Raw genomic sequence first — 17,723 nt, 5'->3', positions numbered from 1 at the left:
CACTCATCGTTTTAATCATACACTAGATTTAATTATATCGCATGGAATTGATCTTACTGATATAGATATCGTACCTCAAAGTGATGATGTCACTGACCATTTCCTTGTATCGTGCATGCTGCATATTACTGATATTAACTACATGGCTCCGCATTATCGTCAGGGCAGAACTATTGTTCCAGCCACCAAAGACAGATTCACAAATAACCTGCCTGATTTATCTCAACTGCTCTGTGTACCAATAAGTACACATGAACTAGACGAAATGACTAGCAACATGGGCACTATCTTCTCTAATACATTAGAAGCTGTTGCCCCCATCAAATTGAAAAAGGTTAGAGAAAAACGTACTGCGCCATGGTACAACAGTAATACCCATTCTCTCAAGAAAAAAACTCGTAGTCTTGAGCACAAATGGAGAAAAACTAACTTGGAAGTTTTTAGAATTGCGTGGAAAAACAGTATGTCCAGCTATAGACAGGCTCTAAAAGCTGCCAGGGCCGAGCATATCCACAAACTCATAGAAAATAACCAAAACAATCCAAGGTTTTTATTTAGCACAGTGGCTAGATTAACAAATAACCAGACGCCACCCGATCTAAATATTCCCTCACAGTTTAATAGTAATGACTTTATGAATTTCTTCACTGATAAAATAGATAACATCAGAAATACAATAACAAATGTAGATTCTACAGCGTATAATACTTCAGCTTCATTCATCGCACCAAAAGATAAACTGCAGTGCTTTACAACTATAGGACAGGAAGAGCTAAATAAACTTATCACTGCATCTAAACCAACAACATGCCTGTTAGATCCTGTACCCACTAAATTACTGAAAGAGTTGTTACCTGTAGCAGAAGAACCGCTTCTCAATATTATTAACTCGTCGTTGTCTTTAGGTCACGTCCCAAAACCATTCAAGCTGGCGGTTATTAAGCCTCTTATTAAGAAACCACAACTAGATCCTAGTGAACTGGCAAATTACAGACCCATCTCAAATCTTCCTTTTATGTCAAAAATTTTAGAAAAAGTTGTGTCTGCACAATTGCGCTCCTTCCTGCAAAAAAATGATCTCTATGAAGAATTTCAGTCAGGTTTCAGGCCCCACCATAGCACAGAAACTGCACTTGTTAAAATTACAAATGACTTGCTTCTTGCGTCAGACCAAGGCTGTATCTCATTGCTAGTTTTACTTGATCTTAGTGCTGCGTTCGACACTATAGATCATGACATACTCATAGATCGATTACAAAACTATACAGGTATTCAAGGGCAGGCTTTAAGATGGTTTAGATCCTACCTGTCCGATCGCTACCACCTTGTTCATTTAAATGGGGAGTCATCTCAATTATCACCAGTAAAATATGGAGTGCCACAAGGATCTGTCCTAGGTCCTCTGCTATTTTCGATATACATGTTGCCCCTTGGTAATATTATTAGAAAATACGGGATTAGCTTCCACTGTTATGCAGATGATACTCAACTATATATCTCAACAAGACCAGATGAAACTTCTAAATTATCTAAGCTAACAGAATGTGTTAAAAATGTAAAAGATTGGATGACCAATAATTTTCTCCTATTAAACTCGGATAAGACAGAGATATTACTTATTGGACCAAAAGACAGTACACAGAATCTCGTGGATTACAATTTGCAACTAGACGGATGTACAGTTACTTCCTCTACAGTCAAAAATCTGGGTGTTATATTAGATAGCAACTTGTCTTTTGAAAATCATATTTCCCATGTTACAAAAACAGCATTCTTCCATCTTAGAAACATTGCCAAACTACGAAATATGTTACCTGTTTCTGATGCAGAAAAGCTAGTTCATGCATTCATGACCTCTAGACTGGACTATTGTAATGCACTGCTAGGTGGTTGTCCTGCATCCTCAATAAACAAGCTACAGGTAGTCCAAAATGCAGCGGCTAGAGTCCTTACCAGGTCAAGAAAATATGATCATATTACCCCAATTTTACAGTCTCTGCACTGGCTACCTATTAAGTTCCGTATCAGTTACAAAATATTATTACTTGCCTATAAGGCCCTTAATGGGCTAGCTCCTGCGTACCTAACTAGTCTTCTACCACGCTACAATCCATCACGCTCCCTAAGGTCGCAAAACTCTGGACTTTTGGTAGTACCTAGGATAGCAAAGTCCACTAAAGGAGGTAGAGCTTTTTCGCATTTGGCTCCCAAACTCTGGAATAGCCTTCCTGATAACGTTCGGGGTTCAGACACACTCTCTCTGTTTAAATCTAGATTAAAGACACATCTCTTTGGCCAAGCATTCAAATAATGCATATCATAATCTTGTACTGCAGTTATATCTGATCAAATGCACATTATTATTCTTTAGTTTGGGTTAAACAAATAAATTTTGCTTGGTTGGAACAGCAGCTACGCTAATTATGTCCCTATTTGTTTCTCTGTTTTTGCCACAGGATTGACATCCCGTGGTAACTAGGATTTACACAAGCTTCAGTCTGGATCCAGAACACCTGAGAAGAGATGATGCCAACCCCTCAGAGGACCTCAGATGATGCCAACCCTGAAACAACCCACCAGATCCAGTCTGTATCCAGATCAGATGGTCACTGCAGTCACCCGGATCCAGTACGTATTCAGACCAGATGGTGGATCAGCACCTAGAGAGGACCTCTACAGCCCTGAAAGACAGCGGAGACCAGGACAACTAGATGAACACCAGATACAGATGTTATTCCCCTGTAAAGACCTTGTCTCAGACGACCACCGGGACAAGACCACAGGAACCAGATGAGTCTTCTGCACAATGTGACTTTGCTGCAGCCTGAAATTGAACTGCTGGTTTGGTCTGGCCAGAGGAGAACTGGCCCCCCGACTGAGCCTGGTTTCTCCCAAGGTTTTTTCTCCATTCTGTCACCGATGGAGTTTTGGTTCCTTGCCGCTGTCGCCTCTGGCTTGCTTAGTTGGGGACACTTCATTTCCAGCGATATTGTTGACTTGATTGCAAATGATTGCAAAGATACTATTTAAACTGAACTGAGCTGAATGAAGACATCACTGAATTCAATGATGAACTGTCTTTAACTGGAAAATTAGTGTTTACTATTGTCATTTTGCATTATTGACACACTATTTTCCTAATTAATGCTGTTCAGTTGCTTTGACACAATCTGTATTGTTAAAAGCGCTATATAAATAAAGGTGACTTGACTTGACTTGACCATGTCAAAATTTTGATGCATTTTTATTATTTTTGGTTGCAGTCCCCTGCTTATTTCGGACCTGATTCTGATCATTCAAATTGAGTAGCCCTTTTCCAGTTAATTTGGCTACAAAGAAACAGCAGCACACGTTTACCTGAACCTCTCGCTCACATTCATCTTTTCATGCTTGCTCTGTTGACTTACAGCATGAAAAACAGTGTGAAACTTCACTTGTGCTCAGTGTAGGCCTAGATGCATTTTTTGAGAGCTGTATGTTTTATTGTGATTATTATAGAACTATTCATGAGATTCGATCGGGTCACTCGCTCCGGTGCACCTAAATGTTTTTTTCAGTCGCATAACGTAATTTTAAATCACAAATGTGAATGAAATGGTTGCAGTGTAGAGCCCTACCTTCCAAGCAGTTGACCTGGGTTCGATTCCCGGCCAGTGCATTTCCTTTGGTTTGGGCTGAAGTGAAAGCAGAACTCCTTCTGTAACCTCTGGCTGCACCAAAACCTTTTGGATGTGTCGTTTGGTGGCAGAAAAACAATATCTCTCCCCGTAGGGCAATCGAACACTAGTCTTCCGCGTGACAAGCGGAGATACTGTCCACTTTACAAACGAGGAGTTGTGCATGTATGAGTCTGTCCCCAGCTAACACCACTGCACCGACATCACTAAAGACTTTTTGACTTCCTGTTTGTTGCTATCGTGTGTTTTGAGTTTGAGCTCCGTCAAGTTAATTCTTTGTCGTCTAATTTTTTTATCTTAAAATCAATTTTATACACCATCATTTTCGTTTCTATAACGTGTGAATATATCCCCTATCGTATTCTACAACAAAAACAATCAGAGCGCCTTGTTATCACTAGTTTTATTTTGATTTCCCGAGTCCGCTATTAGCAAATAGCCCGCTAGCATCGCCAGCGTGGTTGCCGCTAATCTCGCTTACATTACTAATACTCTATTCACACACATTACCATTGTTTTACTCACTGTTACTTGCTTTAATGGCGGATGTGTGTCTACCTTTGAGTGCAGGTGAGGACACGTTCAAGCTGCATTCGGTGCAGCTCGAGCTGGAGGCCGTGGAGAAGCAGATCCGCGACCTGTTGGTGAGGCAGACCCAGCTGAGAGAGCAGAGAGCCGCGCTGGAATCATCCCAGGCTGACGCTCACAAGTCCGAGGTAAGTATACAGCGCGCTGCTAATTCTCCCACCACCTCTACTCCGTGTGTTTCTCTGCACAGGCCCGGTGCACCCAGGACGCGATCTTCCCAGATGTTCTTCACTCCGGCGCCGGGACACCACGGACCCTGGGTGCAGCCGCAGCGGAAGACGCGAGCCAGGCCCCGGGCGACGACCTCTCCCCCTCCGCCGCCTCCGGTCTTCGAGATCTCCACCCGGAACCGCTTCGCTCCCCTCCGCGAGACGGAACGCGACGCTGTGATCATCGGAGACTCCATCGTCCGGCACGTCCGTGCTACGTTAGCTGAAGGTAAAGTGCACACTCACTGTTTCCCTGGTGCTCGTGTTCTCGATGTTTCTGCGCAGATACCCGCGATCCTGAAGGGCGACGAGAGCACCGGAGCGGTCGTGCTTCACGCGGGGGTTAACGACACCAAGCTGCGGCAGACGGAGACACTGAAGAGGGACTTCAGGAGCCTGATCGAGACGGTGCGCCGCACATCGCCCGCGACGACGATCATCGTGTCAGGACCGCTTCCCACGTATCGACGAGGACATGAAAGGTTCAGTAGACTTTTTGCTTTAAATGAATGGTTATTGTCATGGTGTAAAGAACAGAAACTGCTCTTTGTTAATAATTGGAATCTTTTCTGGGAGCGTCCTAGGCTTTTTCGCGCTGATGGCCTGCACCCCAGCAGAGTCGGAGCGGAACTCATGTCGGACAACATCTCCAGGACGCTACGCTCCATATGACTAGTAAGTCAAATCTCAAATAACTGCCCTGATGACTTGTGTTCTACCCGCTTAAATGATAGAAGTACTTGTGTTGTCCAATCTATAAAGACTGTGTCTGTTCCCCGAATAGTGAGGTCAAAATATAAATTTAATGCAGGATCTAGAAAAAATCTTATCGTGATTAAACCAGAAAAATGTAAAATAAATGAACAAAAACAATTTTTAAAGTTTGGGCTCCTAAACATTAGATCACTCTCACCCAAAGCAGTTATTGTAAATGAAATGATCACAGATAATCGTTTTGATGTACTCTGCTTGACTGAAACCTGGCTAAAACCTAATGATTATATTGGTCTAAATGAGTCTACTCCACCAAGCTACTGTTATAAGCATGAGCCCCGTCAGACTGGTCGTGGCGGCGGTGTTGCAACAATATATAGTGATATTCTCAATGTTACTCAGAAGACAGGATACAGGTTTAACTCATTCGAAATACTAATGCTTAATGTTACACTGTCAGATATGCAAAATAAATCTATTGTATCTCTTGCTCTGGCTACTGTGTATAGACCACCAGGGCCATATACAGATTTCCTAAAAGAATTTGCAGATTTTCTCTCAGACCTATTGGTTACTGTTGATAAAGCGCTAATTGTCTGAGATTTTAACATTCACGTTGATAATATAAATGATGCATTAGGACTTGCGTTTACTGACCTAATAAACTCTTTTGGAGTCAAGCAAAACGTCACCGGGCCCACTCATCGTTTTAATCATACGCCAGATTTAATTATATCGCATGGAATCGATCTTACTGATATAGATATCCTCCCTCAAAGTGATGATGTTACTGACCATTTCCTTGTATCGTGCATGCTGCGTATTACTGATATTACGCGTTATCGTCCAGGAAGAACTATTGTTCCAACCACTAAAGATCACAAATAACCTGCCTGATTTATCTCAACTGGTCTGTGTACCCATAAATACACATGAACTAGACGAAATGACTAGCAACATAGGCACTATCTTCTCTAATACAGTAGAAGCTGTTGCCCCCATCAAATTGAAAAAGGTTAGAGAAAAACGTACTGCGCCATGGTACAACAGTAATACCCATTCTCTCAAGAAAGAAACGCGTAATCTTGAAAATCTGTCTTGGAAGTTTTTAGAATTGCAAGGAAAAACAGTATAGCCTACAGTCCAGCTATAGACAGGCTCTAAAAGCTGCCAGGGCAGAGCATATCCGCAAACTCATAGAAAATAACCAAAACAATCCAAGGTTTTTATTTAGCACAGCGGCTAGATTAACAAATAATCAGACGTCACCCGAATTAAATATCCCCTCACAGTTTAATAGTAATGACTTTGTGAATTTCTTCACTGATAAAATAGATAACATCAGAAATACAATAACAAATGTAGATTCTACAGCGTATAATACTGCAGCTTCATTCATCGCACCAAAAGATAAACTGCAGTGCTTTACAATTATAGGACAGGAAGAGCTAAATAAACTTATCACTGCATCTAAATGCACGTTATTATTATTGTTTAGTTTGGGTTAATCAAATCAATTTTGCTTGGTTGGAACAGCAGCTACGCTAATTATGTCTCTATTTGTTTCTCTGTTTCTGCTGGGATTGACATCCCGTGGTAACTAGGATTTACACAAGCTTCAGTCTGGATCCAGAACACCTGAGAAGAGATGATGCCAACCCCTCAGAGGACCTCAGATGATGCAAACCCTGAAACAACATACAGAAATACCAAATTTTGCTATAAGTTTGATTGCAACATGTAATAATTGCTGTTAATAGCGTTCGTCGTCTGTTTGGTTACGTCTTTAATTGATTTTTCCATACATTTCTGCCATATGTACATTAACTGACATAGTCACCACTGATAAGCAACTACTAAATATATTGTAGAAACGTAATTTTCTGTAAAGCTGCCACATTTCCTAAAGTGGGACACTAGGAAATTTGATTAAAAAATATATAAAATATATAACGTATGCATACAAAGTTACACTATATTTTGATGGACAAACATTTCATATGCACATTAGACCAAAAACATAGCAGGACTGTTTTGTTTCAAATTAATTTATACACCTTAATATCAAGTTTGTCAAAACTTTATGTCTCTGACCTTTGGATGGCCTTCACACAATGTGCTTCTTGTCTGATGATTGCTCCGCCCTCAAATATGACTGGACATCTGAGAGGTCATGCGATTTTGATCACATGGCACCACAGCTTCGGCTAACCCATAGTTTCACTGGCATTCATGTATTTATGGGGGAGCTACAAATACTAGACCTTAGCTGTCCCACATTAGCCAGTGTCCCACTTTAGGGCAATTCACCCTATATAATGATCTCTATTATAGATCAGTGGCGCGAGTCCGCGTTTGCTACGCAAGACGTTTAAAGCAGCGCGAATTTAATCTTTGTACGTCAATTTAAAATAGGTTACACAGAGGAGAAAAGCCTTGCCAGCAGAATGACGGCCCATTAACAACTAGTGCTTATTTTTAAATGGCACGCACTGTTAACGGGTTTCAATTGTGACATTTTTGTCTTTAAATGTGCAACTTTTTATATCTAGTGTAAAATAGATTTATGAAAATAAATGAGGGTGAGATATTAAAATTCCAATTAAAAAAAATACATGAAAAAGACGCTAAGAGGCACAAGGGTTAAGCATTGACGAGTATGGTTACATTAATGAGCATAGAGTTAGGCTACATTAATACTGGGAAATAGCCTATCTGACCGCTAAATGCCGCAATCAACCAATCAGAATCAAGTATTTGAGAGTACAAAGTATTTTTAATTAAAAAAGTTAAAATTGCTTTAAAAAAACGTTCATAAACGTTAAATTGCCACAAGTTACAACCCCTAAATAATTAAAAACGAAAAACGTGAGAGCATATAGGGTATCCACGTTTATTGAATTTACAAGCATTCTTGGTGTTCAAACATCACTGCAAGTAGTCTTACAGATTTTCCCTCAATATAGTGTGGAATAAGATCTACATGCTAAAAATGTGTATAATGTTTCAGTGATCATTACTGAACAATGTCCTTCCTTACTTGCCTTCACATTTTTACTTCTAAAAGCAGGATCTAGGCTTCATCGAGATAGAAGATCAGCCTGACGCAACCAAACACTGAGACTGACAAGAAAATGACCATGAAAACATGACTCCCCTCATTATCCAAGATGGAAAATACTTAAGCGGACTTCCAAAAAGAGTAATCATGGAAATACACTTTTCGTGTCACATAAGGTCTGACTGTGAATGCTATGTCTCTGGCTCCACACATTCTCTGCTGGAACACTTTACTAGGCTCTTTCACTTCTGATACACATAGAGGGCAAATCTGTTGTGAATTAAAGCGTCATATTTAATTCGTCTCTGATTCCATTGGACACCAGCTCTCAGTTGGTTTTTCAAGTCCAACTTGAGAAAACGTTTAAAGTGTGGAACGTTATTCTGTGTGTTTAAACTCCACATTTTTTTTCTTGAGAGTGATATTGTATACCCGTTACCACAGACCTTGACTAGGAGAACTGAAAAACTGAGCTGAAGGACTTCAAGAGCATGGTACTGAACGAATGCAGGACAAAACGCCGTCGTGTCACGCCATCTTGAGGACGTATTGTGGTATTGCACGGAACTGATGGCTCAGATTTATGAAGAAATACATACAGTATTATAGACAACATCAATAAATTCATATATATTTTAAATAATTTTGAGCATAAATATACAACAGCTTTCCTTATATTTCCAATTTTATAATTGTATCTGTAATATTTCTCTTGACTGCTTTTTTTTTTTTTTGGGGATAAAATAAGGGTTATTTATCATAAAATGACAGAGCATTTTCTAAACATAAAATATAGCCACAAACAAAATTAGTGAAAATTATTCATTGCTTTTGGCATCTAACACAATTTTACCAAGACCACATTTGTGCGGAGTGGAGAAGGTTTGGTTAAAGCTTGACAAAGCTGTGTGGTAAAAGCTATTCTACTATCTTTGAGTACATTGTTAGTACATAGTTAGTACATCTTTTAGTACATTTAGTACATTGTTTAAACAAACTTCTTGAATTCATCATAAAGCACCAGCACAAAAGCACCCCCCATTCCTCTGAATACATTAGACAGAGCCCCTTTGAAGAACGCTTTTGCACCCTCATCACGAGCGATCTTTCTCCAGCAGTCAAGGGTTCCAGTGTACATAATATCCGCTGGGAAAACAAAAGACAAAGGCCTGAGTTGAAATAAATGCATACTTGATGAAGAACAGTGCATGTGTTTGAACATGTGTGTTGTATACCTGCTTTGCGCCCAGACTGCATCATCATGCGACGCCGCACAGTGTCAAATGGATAGGACACCACGCCAGCCACTGCCGTCACAGTTTGTGCAATCATCCAGCTGACCATAATGTGGGTGTTCTTAGGGTCGGGAAGCATGCCTGCATACCACCACACAAAATAATGCACGCATGTTTCACATAGAATTCAGAACTGAAGAACTGGCTGTGTGAATTTGACTTGAATTGGCCATATCACAAGTTAAATTAGAATGACAAAATGAGGAATTGTAATTCTGAATGCTAAATTGTAATTCAAAGAAAATACAGGTAATGCATTCTGGGAAATTAAGTGATCTTTCACCCTGGTCCCCAAAAATATCATGAAATATAAACTAAATACAAATTTTTAAAGGTGAAATTTCAAGCATCTCCATCCATAACACCTATATAAATCAACAAACTTCAGTTTTTTTGTTTGGTTTGGTTTTTTTTTTTTTTACTTTTTTTTAAACTAGTGTTATTATTGTTAACTAAAACTATTATAAATAGTTTTCTTTCACTGAAATAAAGCTGAAATAAAATAAAAAACAGAAACTGGTGGGAAACTGGCTGAAGTTAAAGTTCAAAAAGTACTAAAATAATTCAAACCTAAACTAAAATTAAAAAGGAAATAATAAAATCTAATTCAAAATATTAATACATAAACAATAGTAAAATAACAGTTTCAAACAAAGTTTGTCAAGCCAAGAATCAATGTTTGTATTTTCTAGTAAAACTAGTGTTCTTTTTATTGAGAATTGTTTTTAATTTCAATTCATAAAGATATTAATAAATAATTTAATAGTATATACATAATACTAATTTAACCGTTTCAAACAAGGCTTTGTCAAGTCAAAATTCAAAGTTTGTATTTGTTTTTCTAGTAAAACCAATTTTTTTTTAATTCAGAATTTTTTTTAATTTAAATTTATTCAAAAAATAAAGACTAATTCAAAAAAATAATAAATACTATTATAGTATATAAACAATACTAAAACAACAGTTTCAAATGAGGCTTTGTCGAGCCGAGATTCAAAGTTCTACTAAAAAACGACTATTATTTTATTCAGATTTTTAAATTCTACTTCAAAACATTCAGATTGAATTGTGCATTTTGTTTTCTACCACTATTCAAATGATTTCCAATTCAGGAAATACACTGGAATATAAAAAGCATTCTCAAAACAATTCTGAATGTCCCACAACATCTGAGGTACAAACCTATTACCTTTAGCAGTGTCATAGACTCCGAAGTAGGAGGCCCTGTAAATAATGATGCCCTGGACAGAGACGTTGAAGCCCTGGTACAGACCCCGCAACCCATCTGACTTAAAGATTTTGGCCAGGCAGTCAGCCAGCCCAGTGAACTCTCTGCTGCTGCTGCCAGCTTTGCCAACATCTGCAGCCAAGCGGGTACGAGCAAAATCCAGAGGGTAGACAAAGCAGAGGGAAGTGGCTCCTGCAGCTCCACCAGAGGCCAAGTTGCCGGCGAAGTATCGCCAGAACTGCGTGTGCTTATCAATGCCTCCCAAGAATATCTGTTTGTACTTGTCCTTGAAGGCAAAGTTGAGGGCTTGTGTGGGGAAATAGCGAATGACGTTGGCTAGGTTTCCGCGCCAAAAGGAAGCAAAGCCTTGCTCCCTAGGAATCCTCACAATACAGTCTATAATACCTTTGTACTGTTTGTCTGCACTGATCTGCTTGCTGGCATGCTGTACCTATAAAGTGAAAAATAAAATACTGTGAGATACATGATATCTGGATTGATTTTTTTGAGGTTTGTTGGTCCTTGAGCAATGTTTTAAATACTCAAAACTATGAATTATTATTACAATTTAAAGTAACATTCTTTTGTAGCAGTTTATATAAAACCCTTTCCATTTGAATTATTTCTGTGATGGTAAAGCTGAATTTTCAGCAGCCATTATACTTCAGTTTTCAGTGTCACATGATCCTTCAGATATCATTCTATTATGCTGATTTGCTGCTCAAGAAATATTTATTATAATTATCAATGTTGAAAACAACTGTACTGCTTAATATTTTTATGGAAACCATAATACATTTTCCCAATATTCTTTAACAAATAGAAAGTTCTATAGAAAAGCATTTATTTGAAACAGAGGTGTTTTGTTAACATTATTAATCGTTAACATTATACATAAACATTATAAATGTCTTTAATATCACTTTTGATCAATTTAATCTGTCCTTTTCTTTAAAAAAATAAATAAAATATAATCTTACTGACCCCAAACTTTTGAACGGTAGCCTAGTGTATCACAGTTTCCACAAAAATATTAAGCAAAAACTGTTTTCAACATTGATAATAACATGAAAAGTTTCTTGAGCAGCAAATCAGCATATTAAAATGATTTCTGAAGGATCATGTGACACTGAAGACTGGAGTAAAGACTGTTGAAAATGCAGCCTTGCTATCACAGGAATAAATTACATTTTGAAATCTATTAAAATAGAAAACTGTTATTTTGAATTGTAATAATATTTCACAATATTACTGTTTTTACCATATTTGTGATCAAATAAGTGCAGCATTGGTGAGCTTAAGAGACTTCTTTTAAAACATTTAAAAAATCTTGAAGATTCCAAACATTTGAATGGTAGCATTTAGTTCTGACATCATTTACTTCTGATTTTAGAGGAACATGCCCTTCTCGGCAAAATCAGCCCTAATGCATAAGGTCTGGGCCTGTGATATGAGACCAGACTGCAGGGGGCAAGATGTGCCACCTAACCAGCTGCTAGAAATTCACTGTTTGGCCTTAAAATACGGTACTGTACATTTGGGTTACTGAAATCTAGAAATAAAGATCCACATGAGAGAATGACAGAATAGAAACTCGGTATTAAAATGACAATTTGAATGTTGAGATGCTCCAAGGATGCGGATGTTGCAGACACGACAACTCAAATATGGCCTCTGAAGGACAAAGTCAGTTCGCATCTTTATAGCCACAAAATAATTCATTTTATTCTTAAATACTAGAGAGGGGTTTATAAATTAGCATGCATCATGGCAAAGTGCGTTAAAAGAAGTCAAGATGATGATTCTCACCTGCAGCAGCAGTTTGACTCTCTCTATCGGTGCGACTGCGGTTTTGGAAATAGCCGCTGCGACACCACCGGCCAAAAAGTCTTTAGCAAAAGAAAGTGTAGCATCAGCCATGGCGATAATCCTTAAACTCGGTGTATTACAAACACGATATGCTGACCGTGCTGGCAGAAGCAGGAGGTAGAGCGGAAGGTGATGGGGATGCTGCGGAGGACACACTGCGCTAACTCTCGAGGTTTCTCGCGATATTTGCTCCAGAATCACTAGGGTCAAGTAAAGACGCCGTGTACAACAGTTACAGAATTTACATTTTCATGACATGTTGTAACTATTAACTAATTAATAACTTTCTAATTAATTGCATATAATGTTAGTTAATATTCTAATTGATTACATGATATATCATATTATTCCAATCTAAAAGATTTCAACTATAAACCAACATACAAAACCAGTGCTGAAGAATCATACGTTCTGATTAGACTTTTGACTTAAAACCTAATAGTTATGATATATAGCCCTTGAATCCATTCCCTGTATGACTACAAACCCATTCCTCACTATAAAAAAACTAGCTAAAAGAACACTGTCATTTGTTTCAAAACCATAATTCAATATACAAATATACAACATTCTCCGTCTCGGTAATTAAAAATAATCATGCACAAATACTTATTTTGAGCTTTTAGGTCAGAAATGTTCATAATATTTGAATACAGCTAAAACACTTTTTTACAGTTAATGAACTAGAATAAGTCAACTGTAGTGTTTCCAAAATGCTGTAGTCATTATATCACTGAAGTTCTGCGGTCTCAATGGATGCTGAAGAACAGCCTAGTAATGTTCTTTTGTCATTTGGGTCTTCTTTCACAAATAGCATGGCATCCAGCAGGTTGTCCGTGTGTTTGATGTGTTTGGGAGTGAAGCCATGCTTCTCCAGTAAGTCCCTGTATTCGGTGGTGCTCCTCTGCTTTCCTTCTGTCATACTGAGGGCCTGCAACAGGGCTCGGCTAGGCCTTTTCCTCTCCTCATCCAGAAAGATCTCAGACACCAGAAGCCCACAACCTGTTTGGTAGCAATACATTCATAAACCAAACATTTAAACACTTGACCTCGATTTAAAAAAACAAACAAAAAAACATACTTTTTATGACCTTGGGATGTCCACAATTCAAAATACTTTCAAGAATCCAGTAATGTTAAGTATAATCTGGTAGAGTTATTGTAGGAATCAATTAGGCCAGGGGTTTACAAACTGGGATGAAGAGGGGCCACAAGGGGGCACTAAGGGGCCATTTGCAAAGGGCTCATCATATTACAGGGTCCTCCTTGGCATCAGAAGTTTTATACTTCAGAATCAGGCTGACATATTAAGAATTCAATTTTTAAAGCACTTACCTGGAGTGCACATTTTAGACAGTTTTCTCAATAATACATGAAGTTTCTCATCAGACCAATCATGGAGGATTCGTGCAAGAATATACAAGTCCGCTTTAGGTAGGTCATCTTTAAAGAAATCTCCTATTGTGCGAAAGAAAGAAAGAAAGAAAGAGAAATTAAGTGAGAAAAAAGTCAAAAATTTGCACATTACTCACAAAGTATTATATGAAACAAATACACTGCAAAAAAATTTATCATAAAAATGTTCATATAAAGTCTTCACCTACCCCCACCAAATGACACTCTGTCATAATTTTCTTTAGGCTGAAAGTATCTCAATAACTTGTGGCAAGTCAAATACAATAACTGACAGTCCAGGATGGGCTCATGTTGGCTGGTGCCCTCCCTGACAGCATTCTCTAGATGACTGAAGAGAGGCCACACCATATCATTGCAGTGGAGAATGTATCCATGCAGAGTCTCTGGGCTGTCTTTCAGGTGGGCTATTAAAAATCCATCCCAGCTGCTTGCAGAAGTGATTAAGAGGGAAGCCTACCACGTTAAGAAAATCTCCTCTCACATACTCCGCCAGCATGCCACCCAAAGCCTGGATCCCGTAACCACCAGCCTTGTCCCTGTCAAGCACAGATAAATCTGTCAGTCTCATCATTGACCAGATTCTGCATGGCAGGTGAAATGCTAGAGTACAGAAAATTGATTTATTTACTCAAAGTGGACTCCCTTACTCAAAAATATACTTTGTTGAATTTTTCTGTCATTTTCAACATGTCAAAGCAAACACAAAAATGACCAGCTCCACCAAGGTCCAAAATCCACAGGTTCAACAAGTTTAAATTGACTTAACATGCTCAGAAAATTTGATCACCACCTGCAATGCATTTAGCATATGAAAATCAATACACACAAACTCACATGGGCTCTCCACTGTATTCCCAGAGCATCTCCTCAGATAACGGCAAATTTAACTTTTGTCTCTTCATAAAAATCAATCACTTTGTAGTCTGTAGCTGTACCTGCAAAGAAGAATGCTTTCACATACCACTCTTGTCATGGCAGAGCACAATAGCCACACCTGTAAAGACGCTATGTTCCTTACCACTCAACCTGAAATACATTCATTTCGATATATTTCAGTTTCTGCATCAGTGCAATAAACGCCTCACTTAAGACAACAAAAAAATGAAAATGCACCTAGACAGCATACGGTAAGCATCTTGTTTATCTGTTGGCTTCTCCAAGATCAAGCCATCAACTGTCTGAGAAGACAAATTTAACAAAGCAATTTTCAGGACAGAATATCATATGTAGAATCTATTACAATATACAGCTACTTACCACAACAGTGTCTGCTCCAATTACAATATCTGGAGTTTTCAAGTGTTTCTGAATATACAGCACATATACAGTTATACAGAATAAAGGGGACATTGTAAATTGTCAGACACTCAAATTTAGAGAACAACTGCTTTCTCACATACAGAAATATACAACTTACAAATGGCATTCGGTGAGCCACTTCCAAAGCCTTCTGTTTGGCTGTCTCCACTGCATAGTCATATGGGTTCTTAAACAAGGATTTGTCCAATGTTTCTTTAAACCAAGAAGGAACCACCTCGATTCGTAAACCCTGCCTCATCAAAGCAGAACAAGAAAAGAGAAAGCACTGATCATTCAAAGTTCATTGCCCATGTAAAAACCTAGAAAAAAAGACAAAAAAACTTACAGCATTAGATAAAATCTCCAGACGTCGTGGAGATGCGCTTGCCAGGACAACAAGCTTTCCACTCAGCCTGGATATTACTGGATTTAACAACATGTTACGCCTCTCCTTTTTGTCACTTCCAGAGGTCTATCCTTGGACTCAAGAGAAGCACTAAATGCATGTAAAAATCGATATCTTTAGCACCTGGTCATGGAGTTGAACTATGTGGCTTATAAAGCAAATTTACAATTGCTTGTGCTGGAGCAGCAAAAGTCTACGTTCTAAGGGACAGCAACCTCGATAATGGTTAAAGGTGAGCTTAACCACAGTTTGGCCGATCATCATTTCCTTATCGTTGTTTTTTTTTTTAAACATAAAACATCAGCCTATCCATTTCTAAGAAAAAAGGATGCATGCACAGCGTGGTTGCATTAGAGGAGTATTTAGGTAGTCTAGTTATTTAGGTAGTCTAGTTATACAGCAGTGTATTCATGCAAGAACCTGGCTTGTAGTGATGTTATGCTTGACACTGAAGCTGCGAAGCTTGTATCAAAAAAAACAACACATTTCACGTTAAAGCACTGTATCGGAGCTTGATTCGTTTAGCCAAAAGCACGTGATCTATGACGTTTGAAGCTTCGTTCGTATGAAAATCACGTGACTGCTTCAGTATCTGGTTCCAAACGAAGCGAATCTCAGTACCGTTTCCTTTACGTTATATTACTTTATAACGCGTCAGCATTTTTTTTTAAATATCGTAATGAAATATTTAGCTCAAATGAACTTTGCCTATGAAATAACAGGACTGAGGCAGAGTTCAAATAGAAAGATCGCGGATTTAATTTATGAATTTATGCTTAATTAATTTTACTTATTTTAGTGCCAGTACACCGACACAAATGAATGACTTTGACAATGACCATTATTTATATACAATAAAAAAAACTAGATGGCCACAACATAAACTGGGTTGAAAAGCTTCGAGTACTGAACCTTTTTCCGATACAATTGTGTTGAGTCTATTTGTTTATTTTGAATACGCGCCCTCTAGCGGCGAAAATTACATATTGTGCCTTTAACTGGTTCAGAACGCTTCACTTCGCCATCACTACTGGCTTGAACGCTATTAATTTATTCATGTTTTATTTTTGACATTAATACAGTCAGGAGAAGCAATTTACACATATCTAAATATATGTAAATATTAATTTATCTTTATTCTTTATTTACCTGGAAAGGCCTGTTCCACTCAACTCTTTGCGCTTCCCGAAACGTACTGCAATGACAGTCGGAGATCCTGAAGAGGCGGAGTCTATCACGCACATGCGCAGCCAGTTACCTAATATAATAGTCATGAAAAAGGCACCAATATTATAGTGATGGCGAAGTGAAGCATTCTGAACCAGTGAAGCTTTCAACACAACTGTATCGGAAAAAGGTTCATTACTCGAAGAGTTTGAATTTTCAACACAGTTTATGTTGTGGCCATTTAGTGGTCATAAAAATGAATAACACCTTCCAAAGTGCAAAATTCATTTGAGCTAAATATTTAATTACGATATTTAAAAAAATTAAAATGCTTACGCATTATAAAGTGATATAACGTAAAGGAAACGGTGCTGAGGTTCGCTTCGTTTGAACCAGGGGCAAGTTCAAGCTCAAACCGGTGTGCACCATTTTGCTACGGTTTCCGGTTTGAACGACATGTTTCCTGGAAACGGTGTGCAACGGTGTGCAACGGGGTTTGAGATGCGTTTTCTCTTGTTTGGTGGGTGTGTCAAACATGTCAGCCCAATCAGCAGCAACATGTATGTAAACCACGCGGTATTAAAGAGACAGCTCGCACAATGTAATTAACATCCAAATAAATTCACAAGAGCAAGTATATTGTTTGCACATGTTTATTTACATTAAAGGCAAAATAACTGAAATAATAAGGGCACAAGTATAGATCTGGAACTTCTTTAAGTCTGTCTAAATATCATTTAGTAATTGCAATGTCTTCTGGTCCATATCCTTTCCTTAGGAATGTGTCCTAACTA

The 17,723-nt window shown here is 38.4% G+C and overlaps 1 protein-coding gene and 1 pseudogene across 1 annotated transcript; both read right to left on the bottom strand.

Annotated features, from left to right (window-relative positions):
- Window positions 1–8,143: 8,143 nt before the first annotated feature.
- LOC107756767 (ADP/ATP translocase 1-like) lies at window positions 8,144–12,839 on the bottom strand. Its single transcript, XM_016574001.1, has 4 exons — window positions 12,582–12,839; window positions 10,734–11,223; window positions 9,485–9,625; window positions 8,144–9,395 (listed from the first exon to the last, which is right to left on the bottom strand). Exons 1-4 carry the CDS (start codon window positions 12,690–12,692, stop codon window positions 9,238–9,240), a joined length of 900 nt encoding a protein of 299 aa, XP_016429487.1. The 5' UTR covers window positions 12,693–12,839; the 3' UTR covers window positions 8,144–9,237.
- A 532-nt stretch (window positions 12,840–13,371) lies between these two features.
- Window positions 13,372–15,820, bottom strand: LOC107756722 (N-acetylserotonin O-methyltransferase-like protein; annotated as a pseudogene).
- Window positions 15,821–17,723: the final 1,903 nt, after the last annotated feature.

This window comes from Sinocyclocheilus rhinocerous, unplaced genomic scaffold (genome assembly GCF_001515625.1).
Source record: "Sinocyclocheilus rhinocerous isolate Xijiao unplaced genomic scaffold, SAMN03320098_v1.1 scaffold382, whole genome shotgun sequence".
Lineage (NCBI taxonomy): Eukaryota > Metazoa > Chordata > Actinopteri > Cypriniformes > Cyprinidae > Sinocyclocheilus > Sinocyclocheilus rhinocerous.
This window is presented reverse-complemented; position numbering and strand designations above follow the sequence as displayed.